Genomic DNA, 20277 nt, shown 5'->3' on the forward strand with positions numbered 1-20277 from the left:
GTCGCGGGGGGCGCTGGCGCCTATCTCAGCTACAATCGGGCGGAAGGCGGGGTACACCTTGGACAAGTCGCCACTTCATCCATCCATCCATTTTCTACCGCTTATTCCCTTTTGGGGTCGCGGGGGACGCTGGCGCCTATCTCAGCTACAATCGGGCGGAAGGCGGGGTACACCTTCGACAAGTCGCCACTTCACCCAATCAATGCCAATTGCTTGTTATATTAAATAAATATATTAATATACATTATATTGGCAAAAGTATTTGGCCACCCATCCAAATGATGAGAATCAGGTATCCTAATAACTTGGCCCGGTGTATCAAATCAAGCACTTAGGCATGGAGACTGTTTCTACGAACATTGTGTGAAAGGATGGGCCGCTTTCAGTGATTTCCAGCGTGGAACTGTCACAGGATGCCACCTGTGCAACAAATTCAGTCGTGAAATTTATAAGAAAATGGAAAAATTCGGGAACAACAGCAACTCAGCCATGAATTGGTTGCCCAAGTAAACTGTCAGCGAGGGGTCAGCGGATGCTGAAGCGCATAGTCGGTTGCTACGGAGCTCCAAACTTTATGTGACCTTCCACTTAGCCCACGTACAGTACGCAGAGAGCTTCATGGAATGGGTTTCCATGGCTGATCAGCTGCATCTAAGACTTAAATCACCAAGTCCAATGCAAAGAGTGGGATGCAGTGGTGTAAAGCACGTCGCCACTGGACTTTAGAGCAGTGGAGACGCCTTCTTTGGAGTGATGAATCACTTTTTTTCTATCTGGCAATCTGATGGACGAGACTAAATTTGGAGGTTGCCAGGAGAACAGTACAATTCGGACTTCATTGTGCCGAGTGTAAAATTTGGTGGAGGAGGAATTATTTTGTTTTTTTTAGGAGTTGGGCTTGGCTCCTTAGTTCCAGTGAAAGGAACGTTGAATGCTGATGTCAGATCAGCTGCGACGCATTTTGGACAACTCGATGCTCCCGACTTTTGTGGGAACAGTTTGGAGCGGGCCCATTCCTCTTCCAACATGACTGCACACCAGTGCACAAAGCAATGTCCATAAAGACATGGATGACAGAGTCTGGTGTGGATGAACTTGACTGGCCTGCACAGAGTCCTGACCTGAACCCGATAGAACACCTTTGGGATGAATTAGAACGGAGACTTGAGAGCCAGGCCTTCTCGGTCAACATCACCAATGCGCTTTTGGAAGAATGATTGAAAATTCCTATATACACACTCCGCGACCTTGTGGACAGCCTTCTCAGAAGGGGTTGAAGCTGTAATAGCTGCAAAATGTGGACCAACGTCATTTTGAACCCTATGGGTTAGGAAGGGGATGGCACTTCAAGTTCATATGTGAGTCAAGGCAGACGGACAAATATTTTTGGCAATATAGTGCATATTGCCTTTCTCAATATTAAATTTAATAATATTTTCAAAATACATATTTGCTATAAAATGTGCACATTGTACACATATTTGGCCAAAAGTTTTAATTTGGAAAAATGTTTTATTTTACTAAAAACATGCATTTTGTTGTTTTAAAACAACTTGTTGAAATTATTATTAGCTGAGATAGGCTTCAGCGACCCCGAAAGGGACAAGCGGTAAAAAATGGATGGATGGATTACTATATCAAAAAATGAAATAACCTCCTCCGTCTCCCTCCATAAATTATGCAACTATTTATTTATTCATTGTTTATTTATGTATTTACTCACTCATTTGTCTAGACAAGATATTTAATGTTCAAACTGAGAAACTTAATTTTTTTGTGTGCAAATAATCATTAACTCAGCAGTGTGTTTCTGGGTGTTGTTGATAATTGGCATTCGCTTTGCATAGTAGAGTTTTAACTCGCACTTACAGATGTCGCGACTAACCGTAGTTACTGACGGTGGTTTTCCCAAGTGTTCCTGAGCCCATGTGGTGATATCCTTTACACACTGATGTCGCTTTATGACGCAGTACCACCTGAGGGATTCAAGTTCAAGGGCATTCAATGTTGGTTTTCAGCCTTGCCGCTTACGTGCAGTGCTTTCTCCAGATTCCCTGAGCCTTTTGATGATACTACGGAGTGTAGATGGTTGAAATCCCTAAATTCCTTGCGATAGCTGGTTGAGAAATGTTGTTCTTACGCAATTTGCTCACGCATTTGTTCACAAAGCGGTGACCCTTGCCCCGTCCTTGTTTGTGAATGACTGAACATTTTCATGGAAGCTGCTTTTATACCCGATCATGGCACCCACCTGTTCCCAATTAGACTGTTCACCTGTGGGATGTTCCAAATAAGCGTTTGATGAGCATTCCTAAACTTGTTCAGTATTTTTTGCCACTTGTGCCAGCTTTTTTGAAACATGAAGCCGGCATCAAATTCCATCCATTTTCTACCGCTTGTCCCTTTCGTAGTTGCGAGGGGACCTGGAGCCTATTCCAGCTACGTTTTCCAGTTGGAACATTAAATATCAAGTATCCATCCATCCATCTTCTTCCGCTTATCCGAGGTCGGGTCGCGGGGGCAGCATCCTAAGCAGGGACCAAGTACCACCGTTAAATTAGAGCAGCATAGTAGGCCCAAGTATTCATTAAAAACAAGGCTGAGGTTTTGTTTAAAGTATGTTTCATATTTTTGGCCACTCTAACACGGTACACAGTTTGAACAGTAACACTGTGTTTGACTGTAGTAAAATAAGAAAAAGTGTACTTTCTTAGCGTACCACTAGATGGAGCCGGCGTCTTTTTGAGAATCGCCGATGTCCAGCATTTAGAGTGGACATCCGTCAAACACTCCATCAGCAGCATCCTGATATTTTCATGGATAAATGTCCGCCGTTGAGATATAATTTCCCACACCCTCGGCTGGCGTTCTGAACTCACTCTGCTTTGATTTGCTTGACCAAGCACATCTCCAGTAGTTAAGTCGTATTTATTTACACATGTCTGCGTCTCGTTAGCAAGTATGGCCTTTAGGTGCAATAGCAAGTGCAAGACGTTAGATGGCAGTAGAGTGTAGTTTATGATGTGATGTTTGTGTGTGTTGGTCAGGCCAGTTGTTTGTTGCACCCTAAAAAGTGGTAATACTGTAAATAGTGTACTTATTATGCACCAGTTGTTTGATTGTAACGTGCATCTTAGTTTTAGTTTTCATTCACAAATTCGGAGGTGTTGAAGTCGCCATGTAAAATAAAATCGCTAATGCTAATCGTTAGCATGTCAATGTATATAAGCATCGTTTTTTTTTGTGAGTGAAAACCCATCATCACTTTGTGAAGTGAGAATTTCAACTTGTAATAGTTAACTGTGTGTTGGCTAGTCAGTTCCTGTCTTTTGTTGTGCCCTAGAAAGTGCTAATACTTTAAGTAGTGTACTTATTATGCACCAGTTGTTTGATTGTAACGTGCATCTTAGTTGTAGTTTTCGTTCACAAATTTGGAGTTGTAAAGTTGCCATGTAAAATTGCTAATGCTAATCGTTGGCATGTCAATGTTTATTAGCATCAGTTTTTTTTTTTGTGAGTGAAAATTCAACTTTTTGTGTAGTGAGAATTTTGACATGTAATAGTTTATGGTGTTTTGGTTAGTCAGTTCGGTCGTTTGTTGCACCCTAAAAAGTGCTAATACTGTAAATAGTGTACTTATTATGCACCAGTTGTTTGATTGTAACGTGCATCTTAGTTGTAGTTTTCATTCAGAAATTCAGAGGTGTTGAAGTCGCCATGTAAAATGGCTAATGCTAATCGTTAGCATGTCAATGTATATTAGCATCAGTTTTGTTTGTGAGTGAAAACCCATCAACACTTTGAAGTGAGAATTTTAACTTGTAATAGTTTAACTGTGTGTTGGCTAGTCAGCTCATGTTTTTTGTTGCGCCCTAAAAAGTGCTAATAGTGTAAATAGTGTACTTATTATGCACCAGTTGTTTGATTGTAACCTGCAACTTAGTTGTAGTTTTCATTTATTTATTCGGAGGCGTTGAAGTCGCCGTGTAAAATCGCTAATGCTAATCGTTAGCATGTCAATGTATATTAGCATCAGTTTTGTTTGTGAGTGAAAACCCATCAACACTTTGAAGAGTGAATTTTAACTTGTAATAGTTTAACTCTGTGTTGGTTAGTCAGCTCACATTTTGTGTTGCGCCCCAAAAAGTGCTAATTCTGTAAATAGTGTACTTATTATGCACCAGTTGTTTGATTGTAACGTGCATCTTAGTTGTAGTTTTCATTCAGAAATTCAGAGGTGTTGAAGTCGCCATGTAAAATCGCTAATGCTAATCGTTAGCATGTCAATGTTTATTAGCATCAGTTTTTTTGTTGTGAGTGAAAACCCATCATCACTTTGTGAAGTGAGAATTTCAACTTGTAATAGTTAACTGTGTGTTGGCTAGTCAGTTCCTGTCTTTTGTTGTGCCCTAAAAAGTGCTAATACTTTAAGTATTGTACTTATTATGCACCAGTTGTTTGATTAGTACGTGCATCTTAGTTGTAGTTTTCGTTCACAAATTTGGAGTTGTAAAGTCCCCATGTAAAATTGCTAATGCTAATCGTTGGCATGTCAATGTTTATTAGCATCAGTTTTTTTTTTTGTGAGTGAAAATTCAACTTTTTGTTTAGTGAGAATTTTAACATGTAATAGTTTATGGTGTTTTGGTTAGTCAGTTCGGTCGTTTGTTGCGCCCTAAAAAGTGCTAATACTGTAAATAGTGTACTTATTATGCACCAGTTGTTTGATTGTAACGTGCATCTTAGTTGTAGTTTTCATTCAGAAATTCAGAGGTGTTGAAGTCGCCATGTAAAATGGCTAATGCTAATCGTTAGCATGTCAATGTATATTAGCATCAGTTTTTTTTGTGAGTGAAAACTTATCAATACTTTGTGTAGTGAGAATTTTAACTTGTAATAGTTTACGGTGTGTTGGTTAGTCAGTTCATGTCTTTTGTTGCGCCCTAAAAAGTGCTAATACTTTAAGTAGTGTACATATTATGCACCAGTTGTTTGATTGTAACGTGCATCTTAGTTGTAGTTTTCATTCACAAATTCAGAGGTGTTGAAGTCGCCATGTAAAATGGCTAATGCTAATTGTTAGCATGTCATTGTACATTAGCATCAGTTTTTGGAAAAGTGGAGCCTCAATTTACTCATTTTGGAGTGTTTTTTTTTTTTTTGAGTCAGTTTCTTTGTTAGCTTTGAAAAATGCAACATTACCTTGAGAGGTATTTTGACGGGGTCCGCTCTCAGTGCTGCTGGAGTGATCGCCAAGCGCCAAAGTCTTGATTAGGACTCTGTTTCCACCACCGAGGAGAACATTTTCACTTTCGATTGTTTACTCCTTCTGCAGCTCGTTGATCTTTTTAGCGGGCGGGAGGGGGGGGGGGGGGGGTAAATGGGGAAGGTGGGGTTTGTTTTGCTGCTACAAATCACGCCGTCCGTCAACGTTGAAACCTTTTGAGTGGAAGTCAAAACATGTCTAATCTGATGAAGGCGCCATTAAACCCCGGCCGTCGAAGACGTCGACCTTTACGGGCTCGTTTACGCCGCGCCTCACCTGTGACACTCGCGTTAACGCCTCCGACAGCCAAATCCGCTTTGCATGGGAAAGGAAATAGGCAGGAGGTGGGGGGAAACAACAAACAAAACAAAAAAAAACGTCAGAAAGCGGGCGGATCGATAACGGCGGGAGATTCTTCCCCCGGCCGGCTGTGAGCGACGAGGCCTAATATACGAGGTAACCTTCAAAATGTCATAAATGTGTTGTGCAATAAAGTGTCAATATTTGTGGTTATGTGCAGCGCCGTGACTTTTACAGTAATTGGAGCGGCCACATTAAAAGAGACGGATCAGTCTACTGATTAAAGACACACACACACACACTTACAACACACTTACACACCTTTCTGTGCATGTGTGTGTGTGTCGCAGATTTATTATTATTAAAGGCCTGTTAGATGCCAGCATCTTTGGTAGTGTGTGTCGTCTTCCTGCAGGAGTGCTGTTAACCCTGACACTCTGTGTGTGTGTGTGTGTGTGTGTGTGTGTGTGTGTGTGTGTGTGTGTGTGTGTGTGTGTGTGTGTGTGTGTGTGTGTGTGTGTGTGTGTGTGTGTGTGTGTGTGTGTGTGTGTGTGTGTGTGTGTGTGTGTGTTCTGGCAATGCTGACTTAATGGGGACATCGCTCTGTTTACACACCTTTAGGGGACTTCTGACGGTATGGGGACATACATGCTGTATTCTGAGGATCATGTCATATTTAATATGATTTTATTTTTTTTTTAATGGTACTCAGTAGTCACATACAAATCTGTCTGAATTATGTAAAATTATTTGAATTTTGTCCACTTGAACAATATTAACTCTTTTTCCCCAGTGTCCTCAGTTAGTATGAACGGCACATTACTTCATCAATCCAGAGATTTAAAGACGTGTATGAGCTAACTGGGCAGTGGCCATGTTACCTCATTTTTTTCAATGCCTCAACAACCTGTAGAAAAGATGGTCCCCACAAGTCAAAAACTTGGTCCCAATTCCAAATGATAATCAGTATGTGTGTGTGTGTGTGTGTGTGTGTGTGTGTGTGTGTGTGTCGCAGATTTATTATTATTATTAAAGGCCTGTTAGATGCCAGCATTTCTGGTAGTGTGTGTCATCTTCCTGCAGGAGTGCTGTTAACCCTGACACTCAGTGTGTGTGTTCTGGCAATGCTGACTTAATGGGGACATCGCTCTATTTACACACCTTTAGGAGACTTCTGACGGTACGGGGACATACATGCTGTATTCTGAGGATCATGTCATATTTAATATGATTTTTTATTTTTATTTTTGAATGGTCCTCAGTAGTCACGTACACATTTGTGTGAATTATACAAAAGTATTTAAATGTGGTCCCCATGAACCATATTAACGCTTTATCCCCAGGGTCCCCAGTTAGTATGAACGGCACATTACTTCATCAATCCAGAGATTTAAAGACGTGTATGAGCTAACTGGGCAGTGGCCATGTTACCTCATTTTTTTTAATGCCTCCACAACCTGTAGAAAAGATGGTCCCCACAAGTCAAAAACTTGGTCCCAATTCCAAATGATAACCAGTATGTGTGTGTGTGTGTCGCAGATTTATTATTATTATTAAAGGCCTGTTAGATGCCAGCATTTCTGTTAGTGTGTGTCGTCTTCCTGCAGGAGTGCTGTTAACCCTGACACTCTGTGTGTGTGTTCTGGCAATGCTGTCTTAATGGGGACATCGCCCTGTTTGCACACCTTTAGGGGACTTCTGACGGTATGGGGACATACATCCTGTATTCTGAGGATCATGTCATATTTAATATGATTTTTATGTTTATTTTTTAAATGATCCTCAGTAGTCACGTACACATATGTGTGAATTATACAAAAGTATTTAAATGTATTTAAACGCTTGATCCCCAGGGTCCCCAGTTAGTATGAACGGCACATTACTTCATCAATATAGAGATTTAAAGACGTGCATGAGCTAACTGGGCAGTGGCTATTTTACCTCATTTGTTTTATGCCTCCACAACCTGTAGAAAGGGTGCTCCTCACAAGTCAAAAACTTGGTCCCAATTCCAAATGATAACCAGTATGTGTGTGTGTGTGTGTGTGTGTGTGTGTGTGTGTGTGTGTGTGTGTGTGTGTGTGTGTGTGTGTGTGTGTGTGTGTGTGTGTGTCGCAGATTTATTATTATTATTAAAGGCATGTTAGATGCCAGCATCTCTTGTAGTGTGTGCCGTCTTCCTGCAGGAGTGCTGTTAACCCTGACACTCTGTGTGTGTGTGTGTGTGTGTGTGTGTGTGTGTTCTGGCAATGCTGACTTAATGGGGACATCGCTTTGTTTACACACCTTTAGGGGACTTCTGACGGTACGGGGACATACATGCTGTATTCTGAGGATCATGTCATATTTAATATGATTTTTTTTTTTAATGGTCCTCAGTAGTGACGTACAAATTTGTCTGAATTATGTAAAATTATTTAAATGTTGTCCACTTGAACCATATTAACTCTTTTTCCCCAGGGTCCCCAGTTAGTATGAACGGCACATTACTTCATCAATCCAGAGATTTAAAGACGTGTATGAGCTAACTGGGCAGTGGCCATTTTACCTCATTTTTTTTATGCCTCCACAACCTGTAGAAAGGGTGCTCCTCACAAGTCAAAAACTTGGTCCCAATTCCAAATGATAACCAGTATGTGTGTGTGTGTGTGTGTGTCACAGATTTATTATTATTATTAAAGACCTGTTAGATGCCAGCATTTCTGGTAGTGTGTGCTTTCTTCCTGCAGGAGTGCTGTTAAACCTGACACTCTTTGTGTGTGTTCTGGCAATGCTGACTTAATGGGGACATCGCCCTGTTTGCACACCTTTAGGGGACTTCTGACGGTATGGGGACATACATCCTGTATTCTGAGGATCATGTCATATTTAATATGATTTTTTATTTTTTATTTTAAATGGTCCTCCGTAGTCACGTACACATTTATGTGAATTATACAAAAGTATTTAAATGTGGTCCCCATGAACCATATTAACGCTTTATCCCCAGGGTCCCCAGTTAGTATGAACGGCACATTACTTCATCAATCCAGAGATTTAAAGACGTGTATGAGCTAACTGGGCAGTGGCCATGTTACCTCATTTTTGTTATGCCTCCACAACCTGTGGAAAGGGTGGTCCTCACAAGTCCAAAACTTGGTCCCCATTGCAAAAGATAACCAGTATGTGTGTGTGTCGCAGATTTATTATTAAAGGCCTGTTAGATGCCAGCATCTCTGCTAGTGTGTGTCGTCTTCCTGCAGGAGTGCTGTTAACCCTGACACTTTGTGTATGTGTGTGTGTGAGTGTGTGTGTTGTAAGTGTGTGCGCGCGTCCTGGCGTGTGCTTGTGTCTAAGCCGTGTTTGGGATTTTTTAATTTCGCCTCCATCTGCGGCGGGCAGGTGGGCGAGTGTCTGCTACACGATGTGTGGCGCGCTTGCCAAGAGAGGATCTGTACAGTCGACCGCTGGAAATATGTTCACGAGGCGGACTCTCGGGCGACAGTATGGTGCGGCCCGGTGCCGGGGGAATTGTAGCGGCCTTCTTTATTTGTTCTCTATATGTCTGTGTAACACGCGCTCAAGTGCGACGTCACGCGAGACCGTGCGGCTTTGAGTTGTGCGATAGAAATTGTGTCGAGTTTCAACTGCTGTAAAAGTGCAGACACTATAGAACACAGGCGGCAAACTCAAGGTCTGGGGGCCAAATCTGGCCCGCCCACATGCCGCATTATTTACTATGGCATGCTACATCATTTTACGTGGTATGATGCATTAATTTAGGTCACTTTATTTAATTTACGGCATTGACTTAGGTAGTCCGCCACTTCATTTTATGTGGCCTGCCGCACATTTTATTTTATATTAAAGTTAAGTTAAAGTACCAATGATTGTCACACACACACTAAGTGTGGCGAAATTATTCTCTGCATTTAACCCATCACCTTTGATCACCCCCTGGGAGGTGAGGGGAGCAGTGAGCAGCAGTGGTGGCTGCGCCCGGGAATCATTTTTGGTGATTTAAACCCCCAATTCGATGCTGAGTGTCAAGTGATGCTTTAATCAAGGTAGTCCACCACATCCTTTTGTTTGGCCTGCCGTTTCATTTGATGTGGTCTTGCCAAATCATTTACGCTGCCCACCGCTGGTCCGTTGCATCATTTTACCTGACAGGCCGCGACGTTTTCTGTGATGATCATGTCCAATGTAGTGGACATTTGTGTTTATACAATAGACATATTTGATTTTTTTTTTTAATATGTAGTTGACAAAAGAAACTGACCAATAATCATGTCCATTGTAGTGGACATTAGTGTTTTTATAATAGTCATAATTGTTTCCAGAATATGTAACTTTGACAAAAGAATAAGACCAAAAAATAAATAGTCCACTGCAGTGGACATTTCTGTTTTTAACAATCGTTGACAAAAGAAACGGACAAATGACCATGTCCAGTGTAGTGGACATTTGTGTTTATATGATAGTCATATTTGTTTCCAGAATATTTAACTTTGACAAAAGAAGAGGACCAAAAAATAAATAGTCCACTGCAGTGGACATTTGTGTTTTTATAATAGTTGACAAAAGAAACGGGCAAATGACCATGTCCAGTGTAGTGGATATTTGTGTTTTTATAAATGTTGACCAAAAAAAACGGACGAATAATTGTGTCCAATGTAGTGGACATTTGTGTTTTTACATTAGACATATTTGAGTTTTTTTAAAATATGTAGTTAACAAAAGAAACAGACCAATAATCATGTCCATTGTAGTAGACATTAGTGTTCTTATAATAGTTGACAAAAGAAACAGACAAATGACCATGTCCAGTGTAGTGGACATTTGTGTTTTTATAATAGTCATATTTGTTTCCAGAATATGTAACTTTGACAAAAGAACACCAAAAAATAAATAGTCCACTGCAGTGGACATTTCTGTTCTTATAATAGTTGACAAAAGAAACAGACAAATGACCATGTCCAGTGTAGTGGACATTTGTGTTTTTATAATAGTCATAATTGTTTCCAGAATATGTAACTTTGACAAAAGAAGAAGACCAAAAAATAAATAGTCCACTGCAGTGGACATTTGTGTTTTTATAATAGTTGACAAAAGAAACAGACAAATGACCATGTCCAGTGTAATGGACATTTTTGTTTTTATAATAGTCATATTTGTTTCCAGAATATGTAACTTTGACAAAAGATTAACACCAAAAAATAAATAGTCCACTGCAGTGGACATTTCTGTTTTTATAATCGTTGACAAAAGAAACAGACAAATGACCATGTCCAGTGTAGTGGACATTTGTGTTTTTATAATAGTCATATTTGTTTCCAGAATATGTAACTTTGACAAAAAGAGACCAACAAATAAATAGTCCACTGCAGTGGACGTTTCTGTTTTTATAATAGTTGACAAAAGGAACAGACAAATGACCATGTCCAGTGTAGTGGACATTTGTGTTTTTATAATAGTCATATTTGTTTCCAGAATATGTAACTTTGACAAAAGAAGAAGACCATAAAATAAATAGTCCACTGCAGTGGACATTTGTGTTTTTATAATAGTTGACCAAAGAAATAGACAAATGACCATGTCCAGTGTAGTGGACATTTGTGTTTTATAATAGTCATATTTGTTTCCAGAATATGTAACTTTGACAAAAGAAGAAAAAGAAAAAAAAAATTGTCCACTTATGTGGACATTTGTGTTTTTATAATAGTTGAGAACAAAATCATGTCCAGTGTCGTGGACATTTGTGTTTTTTTAACAGTTGACAAAAGAAACGGACAAATAACTATGTCCAATGTAGTGGACATTTGTGTTTTTATAGTAGTCATATTTGTTGTGCAAGACCCGCTGACTCGGCGCTTTGCATTTTGCCAAAACAAAGCGGGCGTGCGGCAGATTAAGGGGGAGGTGTTTGGGTCAAGTCCGACCAGCAGGAGGCCCAAGGACCTGGGAACACCTCGGGATCCCCCGGAAGGATCTGGACCAAGTGGCTAGGGAGAGGAAAATCCAGGCTTCTCTGCTTAGGCTGCTGCGCCCGCGACCCAACCTCGAATAAGCGGAATAAGACGGATGGAAAGCAGCTTCTTATTGTGTGAAATAAACGTGTTTATTGATGGCGGCGGGAAGACGGCCGCGTCCCGCCAAGTGAAAGCCGCTCGCGACGACGCCTCGACGCTCGCCCAGCGGCTGTCAGCGCGTCAACGCGTTTCCCACGTCGTCCTCGCTCACCTCCTCGCCGAGGTGATGGCGTTGATAACAGACTGCCGTCGCGGTAAAGCGGGCGTCAACGTTTTTTTTTCTTTCTTCTCGTTGGCGTCGACGAGGGCAAGGGGGCGGGGTCAAAGCCGTTATCACCCCATCATATCGGTGACAGCGAGCTGTCACCATCAGCTGGCACAGCGAGAGAAATCCCGCCTTTGCTGACACGGTGGAATCTATTTCCTGTCCTTTTCTTCTCCGCCGCCGTCAACTACTCCAACCTGAGCAAGAAAACGGCAGAAAAAAAACAAAAAACGAAACTATGGCCATTATTTGACCGACTTCCGGTAGGCCCTTCTCTTCCTCCCCTCGGCGTTTAAAGGCCTACTGAAACGAGATTTTCTTATTTAAACGGGGATAGCAGGTCCATTCTAAGTGTCATATTCGATCGTTTCTCGATATTGCCATATTTTTGCTGAAAGGATTTAGTAGAGAACATCCACGATAAAGTTCTCAACTTTTGGTCGCTAATAAAAAAGCCTTGCCTGTACCGGAAGTAGCAGACGATGTGCGCGTGGCGTCACGGGTTGTGGAGCTCCTCACATCTGAACATTGTTTACAATCATGGCCACCAGCAGCAAGAGCGATTCGGACCGAGAAAGCGACGATTTCGCCATTAATTTGAGCGAGGATGAAAGATTTATGGATGAGGAAAGTTAGAGTGAAGCACTAAAAAAAAAAAGCGACGGCCCCTGGCGGCGGCATTGGGGGCGTTTCAGATGTAATAAGGGACGGCGTGGCGCGGTGGAAGAGTGGCCGTGCGCAACCCGAGGGTCCCTGGTTCAATCCCCACCTAGTACCAACCTCGTCACGTCTGTTGTGTCCTGAGCAAGACACTTCACCCTTGCTCCTGATGGGTGCTGGTTGGCGCCTTGCATGGCAGCTCCCTCCATCAGTGTGTGAATGTGTGTGTGAATGTGGAAGTAGTGTCAAAGCGCTTTGAGTACCTTGAAGGTAGAAAAGCGCTATACAAGTACAACCCATTTATTTGGGGCGGTATAGCTCGGTTGGTAGAGCGGCCGTGCCAGCAACTTGAGGGTTGCAGGTTCGATCCCCGCTTCTGCCATCCTAGTCACTGCCGTTGTGCCCTTGGGCAAGACACTTTACCCACCTGCTCCCAGTGCCACCCACACTGGTTTAAATGTAAAAATCAGATATTGGGTTTCACTATGTAAAAGTGCTTTGAGTCACTTTGAGAAAAGCGCTATATAAATATGAATCACTTCACTTCACATTTACTAGGATAATTCTGGAAAATCCCATATCTGTTTATTGTGTTAATAGTATTTTAGTGAGGGCTTCACGGTGGAAGAGGGGTTAGTGCGTCTGCCTCACAATACGAAGTTCCTGCAGTCCTGGGTTCAATCCCTGGCTCGGGATCTTTCTGTGTGGAGTTTGCATGTTCTCCCCGTGACTGCGTGGGTTCCCTCCGGGTACTCCGGCTTCCTCCCACCTCCAAAGACATGCACCTGGGGATAGGCCACTCCCACTTCCAAAGACATGCACCTGGGGATAGGTTGATTGGCAACACTAAATGGTCCCTAGTGTGTGAATGTTGTCTGTCTATCTGTGTTGGCCCTGTGATGAGGTGGCGACTTGTCCAGGGTGTACCCCGCCTTCCGCCCGATTGTAGCTGAGATAGGCGCCAGCGCCCCCCGCGACCCCAAAAGGGAATAAGCGGTAGAAATTGGATGGAGTATTTTAGTGAGATTATAAAGTCATACCTCAAAGTTGGATGACTGCGGTGAATGCCAGTGTCTCTGAAAGAAGGTCCCATAATCCGCTGAAGTCTCCGGTAAGAGCCAACTTAATATCACAATTTTCCCATCCAAAAACCTGCTGGTTGGCGTAGAGAAACATGTTCGCTTGACCGCTCTGTGTTAAAACTTCATAACAAACAAAGTAACACCGGCTGTGTTTCAGTTGCTAAAGGCGGCCGCAATCCACCGTTTTCCACCAACAGCTTTCTTCTTTGACGTCTCCATTATTAATTGAAGAAATTGCAAAAGATTCAGCAACACAGACGTCCAAATTACTGTGTAATTATGCGATGAAAAGAGACGACTTTTTGCCGTGAGTGGTGCTGGGCTAATATGTCCGCTACAACCCGAGACGTCACAAACACACGATAACATTCCGCAACGTTTTCAACCAGAAACTCTGCGGGAATTTTAAAATTTTAATATAGTAAACTAAAAAGGCCGTATTGGCATGTGTTGCAATGTTAATATTTCATCATTGATATATAAACTATCAGCGTGGTCGCTTGTAGTGGCTTTCAGTAGGTCTTTAAAAGCACACAGTCAGGAAACTACTCCAAAGTATCGCAATACTCCCGTCAGTGAAGTGAAGTGAATTATATTTATATAGCGCTCTTTCTCTAGTGACTCAAAGCGCTTTACATAGTGAAACCCAATATCTAAGTTACATTTAAACCAGTGTGGGTGGCACTGGGAGCAGGTGGGTAAAGTGTCTTGCCCAAGGGCACAACGGCAGTGACTAGGATGGCGGAAGCGGGGATCGAACCGGCAACCCTCAAGTTGCTGGCACGGCCGCTCTACCAACCGAGCTATAACTATAGCTATTTGAATTCGGTACTTTTATCAAACGGCGCCACATTTTGATACTTTAGCTCAAGCGCTTGGCGCTCAACAGTGCAGTTTAGCACCGCTTTTGGAAATGTGTTAGCTCAATGCTAATTTGCATTGGATATGCCATATACATGCTAGCAGTTAGCATTAGCGATTTTAACAACTCCAAATTTGGGAGTTAAAACTACAACTAAGATGTACGTTAGTGTAATATTTGAGTGTGTTTTGTTTTTTTTACTGTTTGATTGTAACGTGTAACGTCGTTCACAAATTTCAGAGGTGTTAAAAGTTGCCATGTAAAATCGCTGATGCTAATCATTAGCATGTCAATGTATATTAGCCTGCGATGAGGTGGCGACTTGTCCAGGGTGTACAAAACGACAAAACTTAGCAACGACTTAACTGACTAGCCGACACTCCATAATTTATTACAAGTTGAAATTCTCACTTCACAAAGTGTTGATGGGTTTTCACTCACACACACACAAAAAAAATGCTAATATACATTGAAAAGCTAATGATTAGCTTTAGCGAATTTACATGGCGACTTCAACACCTCTGAATTTGTGGATGAAAACTACAACAAAGATGCACGTTACGACCAAACAGCTGGTGCTCGATTGGCACACTACTTAAAGTATTAGCACTTTTTAGGGCGCAACAAAACGAAAAAAACCTAGCAAAGACTGAACTGACTAGCCAACACAGCACAAACTATTACAAGTTAAAATTCTCACTTCACAAAGTGTTGATGAGTTTTCACTCATATAAAAAAAAAAAACTGATGCTAATATACATTGACATGCTAATGATTAGCATTAGCGAATTTACATGGCGACTTCAACACCTCTGAATTTGTGGATAAAAACTACAACAAAGATGCACGTTACGACCAAACACCAGGTGCACGATTGGTACACTACTTAAAGTATTAGCACTTTTTAGGGCGCAACAAAACGAAAAAACCTCGCAAAGACTGAACTGACTAGCCAACACAGCACAAACTATTACAAGTTAAAATTCTCACTTCACAAAGTGATGATGAGTTTTCACTCATAAAAAAAACAAACTGATGCTAATATACATTGACATGCTAATGATTAGCATTAGCGAATTTACATGGCGACTTAAACACCTCCGAATTTGTGAATGACGTTACACGTTACAATCAGACGGCTGGTGCGCGATAGGTACACTGCTTACAGTATTAGCACTTTTTAGGGCGCTACAATACGAAAAAACCTAGCAACGACTGAACTGACTAGCCGACACTCCATAAACTATTACAAGTTGAAATTCTCACTTCACAAAGTGTTGATGGTTTTTCACTCACACACACACAAAAAAAAATGCTAATATACATTGACATGCTAATGATTAGCTTCAGCGAATTTACATGGCGACTTCAACACTTCTGAATTTGTGGATGAAAACTACAACAAAGATGCAAGCTACGACCAAACAGCCGGTGCACGATTGGTACACTACTTAAAGTATTAGCACTTCTTAGGGCGCAACAAACCGAAAAAACTTAGCAAAGACTGAACTGACTAGCCAACACACCATAAACTGTTACAAGTTTAAATTCTCCCTTCACAAAGTGTTGATGGGTTTTCACTCACACACACACAAAAAAAATGCTAATGTACATTGACATGCTAATGATTAGCTTCAGCGAATTTACATGGCGACTTCAACACCTCTGAATTTGTGGATGAAAACTATACGAAGATGCACGTTACGACCAAACAGCCGGTGCCCGATTGGTACAGTACTTAAAGTATTAGCACTTTTTAGGGCGCAACAAAACGAAAAAACATAGCAAAGACGTCCAACCGGTAGGAGGCCACGGGGAAGACCCAGGACACGTTGGGAAGACTATGTCTCCCGGCTGGCCTGGGAACGCCTCGGGATCCCCCGGGAAGAGCTAGACGAAGTGGCTGGGGAGAGGGAAGTATGGTTTTCCCTGCTTAGGCTGCTGCCCCCGCGACCCGACCTCGGATAAGCGGAAGATGATGGATGGATGGATTTCACCCGGCGATTCCAGCACCTCACAATTCGCTAGTGCAAAACACAACTCTGGTTTGTAAACAGTTCAATATTTGAAGGAGACAAAAATCTTTGTAGGACTCAACGTTTTCTGAGGGCTCCCGTGATAGTGTTTATTCCCCTGGCTCCTCTGTGTGTGTGTGTGTGTGTGTGTGTGTGTGTGTGTGTGTGTGTGTGTGTGTGTGTGTGTGTGTGTGTGTGTGTGTGTGTGTGTGTGTGTGTGTGAGGAAATGAGGGACAATCAACAGTGGGCTGGAGATTGATCCCTGTGGGACACCAAAGGAGTCACTAGTGCTTCTTTTGTGGCGTAAAAAAAAAAAAAGCCTTCAAATTTGATTTCTTTAGTCACAACTGGGAAGAAGATGGATGGATGGATGGACAACTGGGGCTTCACGGTGGCAGAGGGGTTAGTGCGTCTGCCTCACAATACGAAGGTCCTGCAGTCCTGGGTTCAAATCCAGGCTCGGGATCTTTCTGTGTGGAGTTTGCATGTTCTCCCCGTGAATGCGTGGGTTCCCTCCGGGTACTCCGGCTTCCTCCCACCTCCAAAGACATGCACCTGCGGATAGGTTGATTGGCAACATTGAAATTGGCCCTAGTGTGTGAATGTTGTCCGTCTATCTGTGTTGGCCCTGCCATGAGGTGGTGACTTGTCCAGGGTGTACCCCGCCTTCCGCCCGACTGTAGCTGAGATAGGCGCCAGCGCCCCCCGCGACCCCAAAAGGGAATAAGCGGTAGAAAATGGATGGATGGATGGGCTCTCTCAGCCAAAAAGGTTCCCGACCCCTGATTTAACACAATTTCCCAACTCATATGGAAACGGGGTTTGTAACTGATGAGAAAAAAAACAAACACAAAAAATGATGTCCACTGCAGTGGACGTTTGTACTTTTTGTTTTATAATAGGGTACTTTTTTCCAAAACATGTAACTGACGAGAAAAAAACATCCATCCATCCATCCATTTTTTACCGCTTATTCCCTTTTCGGGGTGGCGGGGGGCGCTGGCGCCTATCTCAGCTACAATCGGGCGGAAGGCAGGGTACACCCTGGACAAGTCGCCACCTCATCGCAGAGACACACACAAGAAAATCCCAAATGTCCACTGTAGTGGACGTTGATACTACATAATGACAGCAACTACCGCAATGCATGCTGGGAGTCTTCATGACACTGACACAAAGTTTTGTCCCAAAAAAAATAAAAATAAAAATAAAAAGAGGAGTCCTGGTTAGCGGTGTGAACGCCTCGCTTTTCTTGGTGCCGATCCAGATGTGGCGATGATAACGCCATGATGATGACGCCATGATGATAACGCCATGATGATAACGTGACACCACTTTGTCTTCCCTCTGCTTCCAGATGTCGGGGAGGAGGCGGCGGCGGCGAAGGCGGCCGCCGGCGTCCCGCCCTCGGTGTCGCAGCATCGCGAGCGGACCGTAGGCTCCGCCTCCAAGGACTGCCCTTACTGCGGCAAGTCCTTCCGCACCTCCCACCACCTCAAGGTGCACCTGCGCATACACACAGGTACGTCTCCTCCCCTCCCCCGCCGCCTTTGATTGGCGGCTCACCTTTTCCCGCGTCAGGTCACGTCCACAAGGGCGACTTAAGCGGTGTGTTTCCCGCGTGGAGCACAACGAGGCCTCAGTGCGGCGCCATGACATCACCGCCATGCTGCTTGACCCTCAATGACCATACAAAGTCCTCTCTGTCCTCACTTCGGGGACGTGCGTGCGACGCCGGGCCTCATTGATGTCACCTCCTACCCCGGTCAGGGGGGGCCGACCCCCCCCTACACACACACACACACACACACACACACACACACACACACGCCGGGTGACTTTGAGGTCAAACCACTCGAGGAAAATGACACAAATACAGAAAAACCTCTTCGTTCAAACCAGGGGTGCCCAAACTTTTTCCCCTGAGGGCCACAAACTAGGAAATAAAATATAAAAAAATGCGGCCGATATTTCGGAAGTTTTCGCCTTCAAAACCATGACAATATAGACATTTGTTTTGCAGAGAACTAAAAAAAAAAAAAAAAAAAAAAAAAATCCATCCAGCCATCTTATTCCGCTTATCTGAGGTCGGGTCGCGGGGGCAGCAGCCTAAGCAGGGAAGCCCAGACTTCATCTCCCTAGCCACTTGGTCCAGCTCCTCCCGGGGGATCCTAACGCGATCCCCAGGCCAGCTTGGGGTGGTTTCCTGCTGGAACATTGGATCCACTTTGGACTGGACTCTCACCATTATGTTAGATCTGGTCCCGTAAGGACCAGATGAGTCGCCCACTGGCCTGTTCTAAAAATAACTCAAATAGCAGCACTTACCAGGTGACTTTGAGGTCAAACCACTCGAGGAAAATGTTACAAATACAGAAAAACCTCTTCGTTCAAACCAGGGGTGCCCAAACTTTTCCCCCCCGAGGGCCACAAACTGCCAAATAAAAAAAATTTAAAAATGCGGCAGATATTTCAGAAGTTTTCACCTTCAAAACCATGACAATATAGACATTTGTTTTGCAGAGAACTAAAAAAAAAAAAAAAAATCCATCCAGCCATCTTATTCCGCTTATCCGAGGTCGGGTCGCGGGGGCAGCAGCCTAAGCAGTGAAGCCCAGACTTCATCTCCCTAGCCACTTGGTCCAGCTCCTCCCGGGGGATCCTGACGCGATCCCCAGGCCAGCTTGGGGTGGTTTCCTGCTGGAACATTGGATCCACTTTGGACTGGACTCTCACCATTATGTTAGATCTGGTCCCGTAAGGACCAGATGAGTCGCCCACTGGCCTGTTCTAAAAATAACTCAAATAGCAGCACTTACCAGGTGACTTTGAGGTCAAACCACTCGAGGAAAATGTTACAAATACAGAAAAACCTCTTCGTTCAAACCAGGGGTGCCCAAACTTTTTCCCCTAGGGCCACTAAATGGCAAATAAAAAAATAAAAAAATTGCGGCGGATATTTCAGAAGTTTTCACCTTCAAAACCATGACAATATAGACATTTGTTTTGCAGAGAACTAAAAAAAAAAAAAAAAATCCAAAAGAGCCATCTTATTCCGCTTATTCGAAGTCGGGTCGCGGGGGCAGCAGCCTAAGCAGGGAAGCCCAGACTTCCCTCTCCCTAGCCACTTGGTCCAGCTCCTCCCTGGGGATCCTGACGCGATCCCCAGGCCAGTTTGGGGTGGTTTCCTGCTGGAACATTGGATCCACTTCGGACTGGACTCTCACCATTATGTTAGATCTGTTCCCATAAGGACCAGATGAGTCGCCCACTGGCCTGTTCTAAAAATAACTCAAATAGCAGCACTTACCAGGTGACTTTGAGGTCAAACCACTCGAGGAAAATGTTACAAATACAGAAAAACCTCTTCGTTCAAACCAGGGGTGCCCAAACTTTTTCCCCTAGGGCCACTAAATGGCAAATAAAAAAATAAAAAAATTGCGGCGGATATTTCAGAAGTTTTCACCTTCAAAACCATGACAATATAGACATTTGTTTTGCAGAGAACTAAAAAAAAAAAAAAAAATCCAAAAGAGCCATCTTATTCCGCTTATTCGAAGTCGGGTCGCGGGGGCAGCAGCCTAAGCAGGGAAGCCCAGACTTCCCTCTCCCTAGCCACTTGGTCCAGCTCCTCCCTGGGGATCCTGACGCGATCCCCAGGCCAGTTTGGGGTGGTTTCCTGCTGGAACATTGGATCCACTTCGGACTGGACTCTCACCATTATGTTAGATCTGTTCCCATAAGGACCAGATGAGTCGCCCACTGGCCTGTTCTAAAAATAACTCAAATAGCAGCACTTACCAGGTGACTTTGAG

The 20277-nt window shown here is 43.2% G+C and overlaps 1 protein-coding gene across 3 annotated transcripts in view; it reads left to right on the forward strand.

The window, feature by feature from the left end:
* The window catches only part of znf536 (zinc finger protein 536), a 650381-nt gene that overhangs the window by 454686 nt on the left and 175418 nt on the right, over positions 1-20277 (forward strand). For all 3 annotated transcript variants that reach the window (XM_061893538.1, XM_061893539.1, XM_061893540.1), the window contains one exon: positions 17820-17984. In XM_061893538.1, coding sequence (XP_061749522.1) covers positions 17820-17984 — 165 coding nt within the window. The remainder of the gene's footprint in view (positions 1-17819; positions 17985-20277) is intronic.

This window comes from Nerophis ophidion, linkage group LG02 (genome assembly GCF_033978795.1).
Source record: "Nerophis ophidion isolate RoL-2023_Sa linkage group LG02, RoL_Noph_v1.0, whole genome shotgun sequence".
Lineage (NCBI taxonomy): Eukaryota > Metazoa > Chordata > Actinopteri > Syngnathiformes > Syngnathidae > Nerophis > Nerophis ophidion.